At 30.0% G+C, this 16,401-nt stretch overlaps 1 protein-coding gene across 3 annotated transcripts; it reads left to right on the forward strand.

Annotated features, from left to right (window-relative positions):
• The first annotated feature begins 6,104 nt into the window (after window positions 1–6,104).
• Window positions 6,105–8,724, forward strand: LOC120086561 (zinc finger protein BALDIBIS-like). 3 transcript variants are annotated; one of them, XM_039043276.1, is made up of 4 exons: window positions 6,105–6,258; window positions 6,596–6,839; window positions 6,966–7,362; window positions 7,920–8,724. In XM_039043276.1, exons 2-4 carry the CDS (start codon window positions 6,620–6,622, stop codon window positions 8,530–8,532), a joined length of 1,230 nt encoding a protein of 409 aa, XP_038899204.1. In that variant the 5' UTR covers window positions 6,105–6,258; window positions 6,596–6,619; the 3' UTR covers window positions 8,533–8,724. The 3 variants fall into 3 exon arrangements, with proteins under 3 accessions (XP_038899204.1, XP_038899203.1, XP_038899205.1); XM_039043275.1 differs by having other exon boundaries at window positions 6,113–6,265; XM_039043277.1 differs by having other exon boundaries at window positions 6,242–6,258; window positions 6,585–6,839.
• Window positions 8,725–16,401: the final 7,677 nt, after the last annotated feature.

The following is a 16,401-nucleotide window of genomic DNA, read 5'->3' on the forward strand; positions in this document are numbered from 1 at the left end:
ACCCACTTAGCGCAATACCAAACATAACATTACTCTTGATAACTTTGTAAATGGGAAAGATCCATGATCAAGTTGAACCTATATCAGAGTTCAAGGGTAAAATTTAAAATTTGAATGTCCTAAAATTTAAGCTTCAAATGAAAATTAATCTAGAAATTACTTAGATCTCATTTGATAACTATTTGATTTTTTGTTTTTGTTTTTAAAATTTGAATGTCCTAAAATTTAAGCCTCAAATGAAAATTAATCTAGAAATTACTTAGATCCCATTTGATAACTATTTGATTTTTTGTTTTTGTTTTTAAAATTAAGCCTATAGACACTACTTTCACCTCCAAATTTCTTCCCTAGTTACTTAATTTTTACCAATGATTTAAAAAACCAACCCAAAATTTGAAAACTAAAAAAAATTACTTTTAAAAACTTGTTTTTGTTTTTTAAATTTGACTAAGGATTCAACCATTGTACTTAACAAAGATACAAATTATTGTAAGCAATGAGAAGGAAACAAACTTAATTTTCAGAAACCGAAAACAAAAAATGAAATGATTACCAAACAGTACTTTAAAAACAAAATAATTTAAAAAGCAGAGAGCCAAATGTAAACTATTATTAAAATTTAGGGCAAATATCAATTTATACCCCTAAACTTTAGGATTGTATCAATTTAAACCTTAAACTAATAATTATATCAATTTAAACCTTGGACTTTTTATAAATGTATCAATTAAAACCATCAATTATGATTTATTTGGATAAATATTGTGTGAGATTTATAATTTTATAGATTAAATCTCTAAACTTACATAAGCAAATCAATTTTAGACTCTCAATTAAGATTTATTTGAAAATTGTTCATTTAAATTATAATCGTCAATTTTGTTAAATCAACATCGGTAAAAGTCTATACACACATAAGAACTTATGCATTGACGATATTCAAATATAATCCCAATAAAAGTTCTAAATTGATTCCCCTATAACAATTTATAAGTTTAATTGAAAAAATTAAATGTTTTGCATGACATTTTTTAAAGTAAATCTAAAAGAAGGTGTAAATCGATATACTTAGGAAAGTTCAAGATTTAAATTGGTAAACTTATAAAAGTTTGGGGTTTAAATTTATACAATCCAAAACTTTTTAGTCTAAATTAAGATAATTATTAGCTTAGGATTTAATTGATACAACTCCTAAAGTTTGGAAGTATAAATTGATATGTGTTTCAAAATTTAAAGACGGCAAATTATTTGTCCATCAACCTATTATTAACACTTGTTCTCATACTCTCCCGAGAAAAAAACCGAGTTGATAATTTGAAGTATTGCATGTCTTGTAAATCTTATATACTAGTTAAAGTGAGCATAACTTAACTTATCAAATATATTAGTATTTTTAAAAAATCTTATACATTGGCACCCAAAGCAGCATAATTTAATTAATTTATTTTTGATACGTTGTGCATTGAAGAAAAAATAAAATGATGCAATTCACGATGGAAAAAAAAAAACATACCAAGCGAAGTTAGAAAATTATAATTTTAATAAGTTTTGAGTTTATGTAATATTGATATAAATAGAAAATATAACCCTATGCAATAAACACACAAAAAGAACCAGCTAAATTATAATAAATACCTTAAACTTTGTTTTTTTTGTTTTTTTTTTTTGTTTTTAAATAATCACATATTTTCAAAACTATAATATTACTCTTCAACTTTTATAAATGTTTTCGAAACTATTGTTAAAATAAAAAACCTTTAGAATTTTGATCATAAATCGAGACTTTGAACTATGTGGCGATAACTTAAAACGATATGGTGATTTAAATTTTCGTTATAGGTTGTTGTAGCACCAATTCATATTTCAATTTTTATCTAAAATTTTGAACAATTTCAAGTTTTTTTTTTAATATAAAAAACTTTTATGAAAATTTAAATATATAAAAATATCTTTTTAATAAAATCAAGAACGGAAGATTTGAACTATAAATCTCTTACTATATCTTACTCGACAGGTTTAGAAAATTTGTAAACAAATAGGAAAATTCAAAGACATCTTTTATAATTCAATGAGAAAAAAAGGGCTTGGTAATAATATACATAAATGTGTAAGCAAAAAAGTAAATATAGGAAGAAATAATTAAATAGGTGTACAAACTGGAGATCGATCGAACTCCACTTTTCCAATATAATCTGAAACCCAAACACCGTGTGGGGTCTCCACTAATCATATTTCCTCTGATAATTCTATGTGCTGTCCTCATTTCAAATTATTTTTCATTCAATTTTTTTTACCTCTTACCAAAAAAAAAAAAAAGAAAAAAACATGTGGGTTTAGTATTTTAAAAGTATTCGAAATTTATATTTAAGCATATAGGTGTTTAGTATGTGATAAATCTTTTTATTATCTTTAAATTTTAGTTTAATAGATTATTGAACCGTTTGATATATCTTAAAATTTATGAACTACTACGACATAAAATTTGAAACTTTAGTCTTTCATTCAATTATTTAAAATACCACATTTTAGTCTATGTAAATTGGATTTTGAAAATCCATTTTTTATTATTATACTTTTAATAAATCATTATATTTTCAATACACGGTTTAAATTTCATTATTCAAAATTATTTTTTACTAAAATTTAATTGATAAAATACGGACAATAATTTTCATGCAAAATAGACATGTGAAAATATTTTCAAACTTTATAAATTGGGAAGGCTAATCCACATTTTTTTGAATTAATTCAATATTATTTAAACTAAAAATATGACATTTCAACATATATGAACTATAAATGAAATAAAATTCAAGTAAATATATCAAAATGATATTTTCAATCCATTTAAATTTCTATACACTCAATATATCAATTAGTTTTTTAAAAAATTCAAATATGAGGATCAATTAAATACCAAATTAAAAATATACGACCTAACCAATTTTAGACTATGTTGAAAATTCAAAGACATACAATTTTGAAAATTCAATGATCAAATAAAAAGACAAGTATGGAAGTTGAGGGGCCAAGCTTAAAAATTCTAATATTAGAATAAACTTACTTTTTCTTTAAATTTTGCCATGTATTTATGACGTTGGTTATCTAATCCTCTTCGGATAGGGTTTTCAAATTGTCTTTTTTGTCTTGTCCACCTTTCTTGGGCTATAACACCCCTTTTTGATGGTTCTTTGGCTCGGTAACCACGTAGGTCATGGGATTGAGGTTGAGCATCATGACATGGGCTTGGTCCTGGTTGGTATTTTGCTAGCATGAGTACCTTCTCTTAGCCATATTCTAGACCTAAAATGATTTCTCGAGTCAGAGCATGTACAAGACATGATCTATTAGGTATTTTATGAAACTCGGTCTCGACCATGGACAAGTCAGTCCCCTTTTTTTGGCTCACTTAATCCTAAGTTGCCACTTCTAACCCAAATCTTATTATGTTATTGACTATGTTATTTATGTTGAGATGAAAAAATCAACCATAACAATAGTAATGATAATTAATAATAACGTTTATGTGTTATTCATCAAGAGGGAGAGAGAAGAAAAAAATGAGTTAGATAGTGAAGTAACAATTCAGAGAGTTTTCACTTTAAATATTTTCACCAAATTGATCTTCTTTCTTTGTCAACCGCCATTATTGACCTCTCAAGCCTGTCTGGTTTTCAAAGGTGATGATGATGAATCTTTGAACCAAAAAAAGAAAATATTGAAATTAAAATTTTAAGAGTGTGGTAAAAACAAGATATAAAAAATTAAAAAATAAAAAATAAAAAAAATGGAAGAAAACAAAAAGTTCCATCCTTATCAGAAGACAGAGAGTATTGGGTTATGGGTTAGGGCAGTACCGCCGCACCGGGGACCGACCTACGCCTCTCTTTTATTTATATTTCCCTTTCCATTTTTCTCTTATATATTGATTTTTCTTTTTCTCAATCCAAATTAACTCTTGAAAACGACTTCTCTTGGTTTTTTTTTTTTTTACCCTTCTTGAATTTGTAAACCAAAATAAATAAGAGGGAGAGAGACCACAATGGGGTTTAGAATATGAATAAGAATACGTTTGAATTGATTTGAGAAAAAAATATTTTTTAAAAAACTCATTTTTATTTAAATACTTGAAAAATTATTTTGAATAATTGTCGAACCCTCTAATTTCTTTCGAAACGACTTATATTTTAAATTAAACATTTCAAAATGTAATCCAAACACATCCTAAATGTTAAATGAATATGAGTGATTCAAATTTTCCAACATTTTACTGTACTAAAAGAATGTGATTAAGAATATATATATAATTATATATATATATATATATATATATGTATATATATATATATAATAAAAGTTTTCATCCAAGTGTCCAATTGATTTTTGGTTAAAGTATACGTTTTCGTTTTGATGTTGTATGTTACTATTTAGCAGTCTTCTGAACTTTAAATGTCTTTAATAATTTTTTAGTTTTAAAAATATCAAATAAATCTATAAATTTTCAATTTTTTTTTGTCTAATTAGTATAAATCTGCAATATATATATATTTAATACGTATAATTTTAAATTAATGATATATATATATATATAATTTAAATTATGAATATATATATATATATATATTATTTATATAAAATTAGATTTTGTGTTTTAACCATCATTAAACTTTTAATTTTATATTTGATAGGTATGTGAATGTTAAGAAATATCAATAAGTCAATAACTTGCAAGACATCAAACCTGAAAACTTGATGACTTTTTTAAATACAAAGTCAAAAATTCAGAATTATTAGGGTTTGGAGGTTTATGACACTTCTTAAAATTGTTTAAAAATCTATTAAAAAAAATTGAAAGTTTGGAGACTAAACTTCGAATTTAACTCTAATCTTCTAATGTTTTTCAATCCTAAGCGATCTTAAATTAAAGCTTCCAATCACCACTATAATCATGTCGTTCTATTAAAACGAGTTTGAATATTATGAGTCGTCTATAAAAGTAAATGTAAAAGCAAGGAAAAAAAAAAGCTTTGCTAACTTTCTCACTAAAATCCAAATGGGATTTTGAGACAATGGTTGAATTTTAATTAAATTATTGTAGCTCATTTGTTTAAGGTTTGAGAGAAAATTCAAAAGGATATCGGTGGGGTTTTGTTTTATTTACTTTTCATACTTTTAATTATCAACCTACATGGATTAATGTCAAAAAAGCCTAGTAAATATCAATTTACACCACTAATGTAATGTACATAAATGATCTAAATTGAAAAATCTAAAAGATAATATTAGATACAATTATTAAGAGGTTGTAAATTAAATTCAAAGGTTTTCCTTATAATTATTTATTTTCGAACAAACAAAGAGTTTGACCAAATAAAACATCTGAAACAATAAGGATATAATTTGAAAACCAACGATAAAACTAAAAAAAATTAATGTTCTTTATTAAGGTGGGAAAAAGGGAGGGGAAAGCTATATTCTTTGAAAGACATGAGCAATATGTCTGGTGAGTTTCAATCACTGAACCAATCATGCATGCCAGTGAAAACAGCACACAGACAGAAGCCAGAAAGATAAAAACTTTCTTTTTTTTACATTTATTTATTTTTTTTACTATACTTTATGCCCGTGAACATGTTAAAAAAGTCCATGATATAATAAACTTTTATTATTATTATTATTATATATAATATTTATTTTGTTCATATCAGCATCAGCTAGCTGTGTAGGAATATTATCTTTGTTTTTTTTGTTTTCTTTCCATTTTGAGATCCCTTTATTTTCTTCCTGCTTTTCTTTGTAACACAAATCAAAGCTTCATCATTTAACCCTAGAGTCAAACGTGGATTATTACATTGTTTAATATCATTTTCTTGGTAGGGTTTAGGTTTAAAAATTAAAACTTTATAATAAAGTTGCTGCTGTAATTCAATTATTAGAGAGGACTACTGATTTTTTCTTTTTAGAAAAAAAAAAAAATAAAATTCAACAAAGGAACATGACAAAGAAAAAGACAGCAACCTAGCTCACATCAGAACAAAGCTTTGTGTAGATCTCTCTCTCTCCACTGGAATCTCTTTTATTTTTTTTTTATACACAGTAATTTTTTTTAAAAAAATTAATAATAAATTGAAATAATTGGTATTGAGAAAGGAAATGGGCCTTTTTTCTTTTTTGGTTTTGTACTGAAAGCTTGTTTGGTTTTAGGCTTTTAGCAGGAGGCAGCAGGAAAGTTTGTTGAAAACATTCAAGAGGCCAGTGGTACAAGGTTTTCTTTTTGTTGCTAAAATCCCCCACCTCCTAATTTTTCATTTTATTTTCCTTTCTCTTCACATGCATACCAACCCCCTCTCATTCTTTTCTTTTTCTTTTTATTTTTTTTGGGTGAAGGAGATCTAAATTAAATCTATGAACTTTGAAAATTGATAATATTCATGGATAATTAATAGTCTCTCCGAGTTTTGATTTTTTTTTTGTGTTTTTCTACTGAATTAGGGTTGTTTTCTTCAGATCTATCTCTCACGATAGAGCTATAATTCCTTGATGTTGTTTGAAGGTTCTTTCACTATATGCTCTCATTTATGAAGGGGTTTTGCAGTTGAATTTAATGAAGTGAAAGAGGATGATGATGATGATGATGAAAGGCAATTTAATGGTGGATGAGAGTTTGTCAGTCTTGACTTGTACATCTGGAGAAATATTAACAAGAAATGAAATTACCACCACTGGCCCTATGTATTCTCATCAATCCTCTGCTTCCACAAATCAACCGCTACCGCTACCGCCATCGCCACTGCCACCGCCACCGTCAAAGAGGAAGCGAAATCTTCCCGGCAACCCAGGTCTTGTTTCGTTAAGAATAAATGAATGAATGATTTGATTTATTGGAATTTTGTTTATTAAGATCCTGTGTTCAAATTACTGTAATACTTAAAAAAAAAAGGTTTGAATTTTGAATTTTGAATCAGACCCAGAAGCTGAAGTGATAGCCTTGTCACCAAAATCGCTTCTGGCAACGAATAGATTCATATGTGAGATCTGTAAGAAAGGGTTTCAAAGAGATCAGAATTTGCAACTCCATAGAAGAGGACACAATCTACCATGGAAGCTAAAGCAAAGAGGCAACAAGGAAGTGAGGAAGAAGGTGTACGTGTGCCCCGAACCGACCTGCGTGCACCATCACCCGTCGAGGGCTCTTGGAGATCTAACCGGGATCAAGAAGCACTTCTGCAGAAAGCATGGCGAGAAGAAGTGGAAATGTGAAAAGTGTTCAAAGAGATATGCAGTTCAATCAGATTGGAAAGCTCACTCCAAGATTTGTGGCACTAAAGAGTATAGATGTGACTGTGGAACCCTCTTCTCTAGGTAAAGTACTTAGCTTTTCTTAATGAATGCAATTCAAAACACACACACACACAAAACCTCTAAATTTCAAATGCCTTCAAATTAATGATAAATTCAATCATTTCCCCAAATAATCTATCACTTCAAAGTAAAATTGCTTTCCTAGTTAAGTATAACTCATTTATGATGATTATTATAATAAGTGGTTATCATCTATTAGTTATAATAGTTTATATTAAGGGTACAGATAGTAATATTCTAATTATATGTAGGTTATAATAATTAAAAATACAAATTATTATAATTGGAGTTTAAATATGAAGTAGGTTTCTATTTGAAGTTGGGAATTCAAACATCCCTTATAAGTGACGGTTTTAAATGTTTTAACCATTAAACTATTTTGGGAGTTAAATTGAGAATAGACCATACAACTTCTTGTGAAAAGTGAGAGCGAGAGAGAGGAGAGAGAAAGAGGGCATAATAATGTGGGAGCATTTTGAGTAGTAGTGCAGAGAAAAATTTATGGGGCAGTGATAAAAATTTGTTTGTTTATGTGTTGTATTGTTTTGGACTTGCAGGAGGGACAGTTTCATAACCCACAGAGCATTCTGCAATGCCTTGGCTCAGGAAAGTACCAATTTTAATAATAATAATCCAACTCCAAAAACATCCCTTAATTTCCCATCTATTTCCCCTCATTTTCCTCTTAAATTTGAACACCAAGACCCTTTCTTTCCTTCTTCTCAAAACCCTAATAACCCTACTTCAATCGGATTCGGGTTACCGGGTCCGGGTCCGGGGCCGGGGCAACCTTTTGCTTCTTGTCCTGCATGGGAATTGAATAATAATCATAATAATAATAATTCATGTCCTGCTGAAATTGCCCCACTTTTTCATCACGTGATGGGTTTTGAAGAGGCCTCGTTTGAAGAAGCTCTCAATGGGATACTGATGAATAATAATAATAGAGGTAATAATAAAGACGGTGGCAAAAACGGTGGCGCCGCCGCTGCCGGAGACATAACGAGGGATTTTCTTGGGCTGAGACCGGTGGCGGGTAACCAGCCGGATCATCCTATATTTCAGAATCATGAGATGATAAATAACGACATGTCGAATTTGGATTCTCCTTCTCCTTCGACATTTGGATTGCACCAGAACCAGAACACGACATGTTGGCGTCATAATTAGTTGTTTTTGTTTTGTTTTTTTTTTGTTTAATTAAGGTGGGATCAAACGGGGGACTGGACGGTGAAAAAGTGTATGTATTTTTGAGGTATTTTCATGCAACAATCTTCGCTTTGGTCTGAATTCTCTCTCTACATTACTTTTTATTCACAATAAATTTAAAAAGGTCATTAATTATGATCATCTTAAACAGTATATTATATTTCTGGAGGTAATTGCCTTTTCCCTTGGTTTTTTTCTTCCAATAATGGAAAAGAAATACATTTTTGTACATTTGTTTAATTAATTTTGTACATTTTTTCTTTTGGTGACTCTTACGTGTCTCTCTGTGTACTATTTTTCTTCAGCTGATTATAGAAATATTTCTCGAACTTTAGAAGACTTAATGTTACCAAATTTTGACAATTTACATAATTGCATGTTTAGAACTTGGGAGATTTTTGTTAGTGAATTGGGTTCTTGAGTTTTTGTATTGTTCCTTTTTAGTCATCTCTCCAACCATTCAAATGTTTGGTCAAAAACTACTATTCAACTGAACTAACTAGGAAAGCTCATTTATATATATATATATATATTATTTTTATTTTTATTTTTAAATTTAATGTTGTATTTGATAATGTGTAAGTGAGATCACTACAAGAAATTACACTTTTAATGACACAGAAAAAACTTCACTAAAAATTAAATAACGCAACTAAATGTTTTAGTGGTGTGATCATTTTGTCGCTCAAAACGTTTGTAGTTCCGCGTCTTCTTAACTTTTAGTGACACGATAATACAACGTCACTAAATTTTCATTTTCAATGACGAAAACGCGTCACTGAAATTATGTTTATTGGCGCATCAAGCTTATATTCAAGGTGAATATTTGCTTGTCATTAATGAGGAGCTTTATTGACGTACCTTTCGTCACAAAAAATGTAGTTAGAACAACAAATTCTAATCCTTTACTGACATTATTGTTGTCACTAAATATCCAACATCATAAAAATTAAACATTTGCCAAGTTACTAAATTGTTTTATTTCTGACATCACATAAAACATCGCTAAAAGTTATTTGTTATTTTTTGAAAAATCTAAAGTATAATGTAAGCTAACCTAATATCAACACTTCAACACAAAACAATATAAAATCAAAGATATTAATTAATCTGTTATATCTTTAAAAAAAAATGTCTATATTCTAAATACCATTTGTCAAAGTGAACATCCACCAATTTTCCAAAATAAGTATGATAAGTTACGTTGTTAGTGCACAAAAAGTTACACTTTGTTAGTGGGGAAAAAAAAAATACCAAGTTCTTCAAGCTTTAACAAAATGTGTGGTTGCAATGAATACTCAAAACCATCGATATACCTGACATATAAGAAATAAGAACAACAAAACTTATAAATATGCTAAAGCAAAGCAAATGTGTACGTCTTTAGCAAAAACATTATTTCTGAAGTAGTTTGGAAATCCTATATGGCAAATATAAAAGTTAAACATTTGTGTATAAGCATCATTGTATCTTATATGATGGAATCTTAAAAGAGGTTTGTCATATGCTTTTCAAATAAACTTAAAAAATACTAAACTTAGAGAGAACAATCGTACATCTTTTTTCAAATAAAGTTTCGAAAGATCAATCTTAAGTAACTTATAAATCATCACATGCTTTATTTGGTACATACTACAATTTTTCTCAATATATTCACTTTTACTCCATGATAATCATTACTAATACTCGATTTCCTCCCCGTCACATTTCCACGGATTTCCACTCCCATTAATCATAATTCATCACAAATTAACACAAACAATTACTGTAGAATAGCAATGTCACTACAAATTGTTATAAACCCTTTCTTCATTTGACCTATCTGATTCACTTGTCAACCTTGCTAATGTTTCTTCCATAACCTTCATTCTGTCTTCAAATTGTTTTTGTTGCCTTTCGATTATGGCTTCCAACTGAGCAATATAGTTGTTGCTTGCATACTTGTTTCAGGTTGTTTAGATCTTGGTTTCGGTCCCCAACCAAGACCCTTTACATGTCCAGATCGTTTACCAAGTACTCGTTCACATTTCTTTTTTTCATTTAGAGGCTCGGCACCTTCTTGCAATACAGCAACTTTTAATGCCATCATTTCGCTCTATTCTCTATTATGCATAGAGATTAGTTTATAGTAAAATAGTACAAAATAATAACAAAAGTTTTTACTTACATGTTTCTTTTTTACCTCTTCACTCAACTATCCATTTTTTGCACTATGATGAGTAAGTTGAAATAGTTCAATTTGATCAATCTCTCTACCCTCCTCTTTCTACATGTTAGAGTAAAAGTTATAGAAAGAAAATATTTATTGAAGTAGGATTAAAAAATTGAGCCACATACCTTTTTTGGCTTATGGCATAAGTAGGCTATAATCCCTCACTAGAAGACAACCGACATTAAAGATAGTGTTATTAAAGCACTTTAATGTCGGTTGTCTTTAATGTCGATTGCAATTGAAGCCCAAGAATCAAATGAAGTTCTTTAAACCGACATTGAAGCCTGGAATCTGTCCGTTTTATCAATTATTGTCCGTTTTTTTTTTAAATTCTGTTGCCAAATCCATTTTTTCGGTCAAAAAGTATAACATGACACATCATCATCGAACGCTGTGGCTATGACATATTATTCATGTATGGATTGTAAATCTATTACATTTAATCTGCAAATTCTGCTATAAAATTATAATTTAAAAGGTCATACAATAATTCAGGCCTTGAAAACACAAATTACAAGTAATACAAACATTATGAGTTTACTGTCCTTCTCCACTTGATAAGTATGGATCCCTTCATAATTCTTCTTGAACAGACCCCCCAACTTCAGCAGTGTCTGGTTATAGGCATCTTTGTTTGACCACTATTGTTCAAAGGATCACAAACAATAAAGGTCTAAAACAAAGGATTGAAAGTGAAAATGTGATCAAAATTCATATTCAACTAACCGTGTTTATTGGGAATGTGAATAAATGGTACATTCAAGGCAAAATTCTTGTAGTGAATGTGTTGGATCTAGAGTTCCCCAAGAAAAAGCATAAAGAGGTTGCGATACCAAATCTTTACTCATTTGTTGCACCTGCAAAATAAGAAAACTCAATAGTTGAATAAACGAGAGAATCTTCTTTTTCAAGATCTTGAAGAAGAGAACTTGGTTACCTAGATATGAGATACGAAGACGATGAAAAATTTTCGACAGCATAACGATGCTACTACAACAAAACAAAAAAATTACCTTGAACCTGTTCAAAGAAACACACTCCCAAAAATATTTCACAACACTTGTTCTCAATAGAACTATCAGAATTCCCAAAAAATGAATATTCAAGAACACATACATCAATAAGCAAATTTAGTTCACAATGTACTTCAAATCTCAAAAGTTGTCACAAAAACTACCATAGTGCATGAATAACCCACAAACTACCATAGTGCAACCCACAAACTCAAGCACCTTTAATCAAATCTAAACTACAAATAAATAGTATCCATGAGTCATAAACGGGTATTATATTCTAATCCAATATGGTCCAAAGAGAAATAAGCACACTATAACTTCTTAAACAGGAATTTTCATATCATTAGAGTCACTTGAAAACACTTAGAAACTGTTCTTAAAATTGCAAGCATTAAAAAATGTACTTACCAGGAATAATTTTTACGTGAATCCCTTGTTGTTGTAATAAATCCATCTCCTCCCCACCCCTTCCAAACACCTAAAAAACACACAAACAACATCATTAAAAGTATAGGGTAGAACAAACTTGGCGGCGCATGCGGCGGAGACATGCAAACGACGACAATGCCTTCCATGTCTCTTCCAAAGGTGTCTTAAATATTGAAGAAGAAACAACAAAAGATGACATTATTTTAGCAATCTTTCTTTCTCAGCTCATACACAAGATGAAAAAATAGGAAATAACTAATTCAAACATATTCTTCCAAGAAAAACAGATAGATCTCGAGAGTTGATATCAATAGATGAAAGAATCTTCTTTTTCAAGATCTTGAAAAAGAGAAGCTTGGTTACCTAGATATAAGCTACCAAGACAATGGAAAATTTTCGGCAGCATAACGATACTATCACAACAAAACCAAAAATTTACCTTGAACTTATTCAAAGAAACACACTCCCAATAATATTCCATAACCACTTGTTCTCAACAAAACTATCAGAATTCCCAAAAAATAAATATTCAAGAATACATACATCAATAAACAAATTTAGCTCACAATATACTTCAAATCTCAAAATTTGTACATACATCAATATGATTGAATAGCAGCGCTGCTTGAGACTTAGAATGGTTTTAGACATTTTCTGCAATGTATACTATAATGCAAGAAATAATAATTAGAAGTAAAATACTCAAGAATGTCTTTTTCATATGTACATAATGCATACCTTAAATTCCTCAGTTTTCCATCAATCGCATAGGTGATTCCAATCAGTATCATGTGCCATTCGTTTGTCTCGATATTTGCCCTCCGGTTGGGGAGTCATCTTCTTTGTAAATTTTGTATAAGTACTGTGACCAGTTTTCAAAAAAATTAGGATAATTATGTCGAATTATTGAATTCTAGTTACCTTTAATTTTAGTAATTCGAGGACCAAATTGATATAATTATAAAGCCTCAATGGCTAATTTGAATTTAATTGATTATCTTGAAAAAATATTGAGTTTTATCTCCTATTGATGTTAGAGATAATCAAATTATTTGGATTTAATTGATATTTTAATTTTGGTATTTTTTTTTATGGATTAAAGATTTGATATTAAGAAGGAAAAGGAGAAGAATTTTGGGTTTTGGAAAAGATTTTAGTTTGGAATTGGAATTTAATTAGGAAAAGAAAAAAGGTTTTAAAAGTATATAAATATATGTGGTGTGCCTAGGATTTGAGAAAGGAAAAAAAAAATTATTAAACAAGGGAACAACCCTCGTTAAGTGTGCAGCCAACAAGAGCGTAGCTCAACTAGCATAGTGTTCATACTATCGACCTCGAGGTTTGAGATTAGATTCCCCCACTCCACACTTTAATTACAATACCTTTCCAAAAAAAAGAAAGAAAAGAAAAAAACTCTTTTGTTTGGGTAAATTATGCTTGGAATTGGGCTTAATGTTTGAAATTTGAATGGGATTTATTTTTTAGGATTTTAATTCCAGTAATTTGTTGGAGTCCATTTTCGTGATAACTTTTCTTGACTTAATTTTAGGTAAGTGGTGCTATTACGGTGCCTTTGTGTCAGACGCCCTTTTACCAAGTTATTTAATGGACTCTAGAAACATGATTTGGACTATGTGATACACTTTTTTTGGTTGCATGAAAGTTATGGGTATTATGAGCATGATTGAATTTACATGATATGTTATGATTTATGTTGTGGGATCATTAATGAAATTTATGTATGTGATGCATGATTAGACCAGCAGGGGCGATTTACTGTCTCGCCTTGACGCATGTTTTATTTCAGGAGACCGTTGGGTCTAGTGTCATGTTTTGATGGTGTGTCTTCAGGCCACTAATTATGCATGAGCCGACGAGTTAATTTGCATGTTACAATTTCGTGAATCGACAGGTTTACTTTCAATTTTTTTTTATGTTTTGATGGTGTGCTATTAGGCCTCTAGACATGCAGGTCAAGGCAAGATAGATTATCCCATTAGGTTGCCACTCAGAAATAGTTACAGTTTGCTTGACCCATTAGCCCAAGCATTCACTGCATGTGAATACATGGCCTAATGCCCGTAATGGGATCGCTTACTGAGTATTTTATACTCATCCTTTATGTTTACATGTTTTTCAGGTGAGGGCAAGGATACTGGGGCGACTGACAAGAGGAATCCGTGACAATGCCAATGAGACTAGAAAACGCTTCTGCATTTGAGTTCATGTCTTTTTCATGTTTTATAGTTTTCTTTTCATGGACTTGATTTTGACAGAATCTAGGTGTTAGAGATTTTCAATTTCAATTAAAATTTTCCTATTTAAAAATTTATATTTTAGGGGTACCTCGAATCAAACGGTGTGAAATCTTTAGTTGAAATTTTGTTTGATTCTTTATTTAATAAAATAGTCCAATTTTCTTATTTTAAATGTAAATATTTATGTACAAGTTTATGCGTGCATGAAGTAACGACCTTATTAGATATCTTAGAAAGTTGGGTCGTTACAAATGGTATCAGAGCGGAACCTCTCCCAGTAAGATGTTGTTAAAGGACGAACTAAGCGGAAGCTGGTGGGCATGTTATGTAACGACTCGAGTTCAGGAGAGGTATATGAATGAACCAATATCACATCCAAATGAGAGGAATTTTGAGGACATGAAAGTATGGTTAAGAAAGGCTTAAAAGAATTGAAAGTTACTACCTATACCAACAAGATGCACTTTCCTTTTCGATGGCTCAATCATAAAAACTCCAAAGTTAAGCGTGCTTAGCTTGGAGCAATTATATGTTGTGTGTGTTGGGGTTGATGCCCTAAGTTTTGTAGGGTACTATAGTTTGTAAACCTTGTATGAACAAACCTGTAAGTGTTTAATAATATTTGATATTTTATTCACTTTGTCTATGAAATATATGTATTTTAGTTGCATTAACCACAAACCAATAAACTAACATCCAAGGTTATCGTTGTAACTTAAACATGTGTGTGGATACATACAGGTAGATCATGTTTAAGTGATAACCTAAATGGTCTGTAGTATATGGATAAGGCTAGGTACCTTATTCTGGTGACATTACGAGTATGACCTACTTTGTAGGTGTTACAAATGTTGTAAAGTGTTACAAATGATTTGATCCTGATCATTCATGTATTAGACATACGAGCAGGGATATTCTATACAAAGGAGTTTGTATAAGACCAAACCACGAAATATTTAGTCTCATTATATAACGTCGTTCATAATAGAGACTTTCATTTCACTAGGATGACCATAGATAACATGACCTTAATCCTGAGTGAGTTGTGAACTTCTGCCTATGAGGGCGATCCTTTGATTTGTATGGGTGAGAGTGTCCAGATCGCTGACTCAATAAGCCTACCATTTTGGGATTCGTTTGATCGGGGATCTGGAAACTCAGCTATACAAGATGGAATTCACTCCTTTCCCGAAGCACGGATAAATAGATAAATTGCTCCCTTAAAGGCTGATTTCGGGTCTTGAACAATGTGGCGTCACACCCTCTCCTAGCCCGAGAGGGGTTTAATAATAATAGAACTATGATCTATTGCTCATTAGAGGGATCAGTGATACTTAAGGAGTTAGATGTAACTATAGGGGCAAAATAATAATTTGGCCCAACTGTACTTACTAGCAATTTGTGAAGGGTCATCGTACTATTGATTGGTTATATCCTATGGACACAGAAATATATCTGTAGTGTAAAGAGTGCAGCTATTGGTATTTAGGGAGTGCTCGAATGTTAACAGATGGTGGATAATATAATCAAAGAGTTTAATTAATTATTCACGTACCGTTGGAACTTCAAGCTATAGGCCCATAAGGTCCACTTGGTAGCTCAAAAGTATTTAATTGAGAATCAGTTTTTGGGTTAATTTAAATTGTTCAAATTAATAAGAAGGAATTTAATTGTATATGATATAATTAAATTAATTAAATTATATATGATATAATTGATATAATGCATTTGATACATTATAATTTAATTGGAGGAATAAATATTTAAATGTGATTCAAATATATTTTCTATGAATGAAATTCATAGTTATTAAATTTAATATAAATATGATTATATTAAATGTCATAAAATAAAGGAAAAGAACTATAATTTATATTGTATGTGATGCTATATTAAAACTATAGGTTATAAATAT

Source organism: Benincasa hispida, chromosome 9, assembly GCF_009727055.1.
Source record: "Benincasa hispida cultivar B227 chromosome 9, ASM972705v1, whole genome shotgun sequence".
Taxonomy (NCBI): Eukaryota; Viridiplantae; Streptophyta; class Magnoliopsida; order Cucurbitales; family Cucurbitaceae; genus Benincasa; species Benincasa hispida.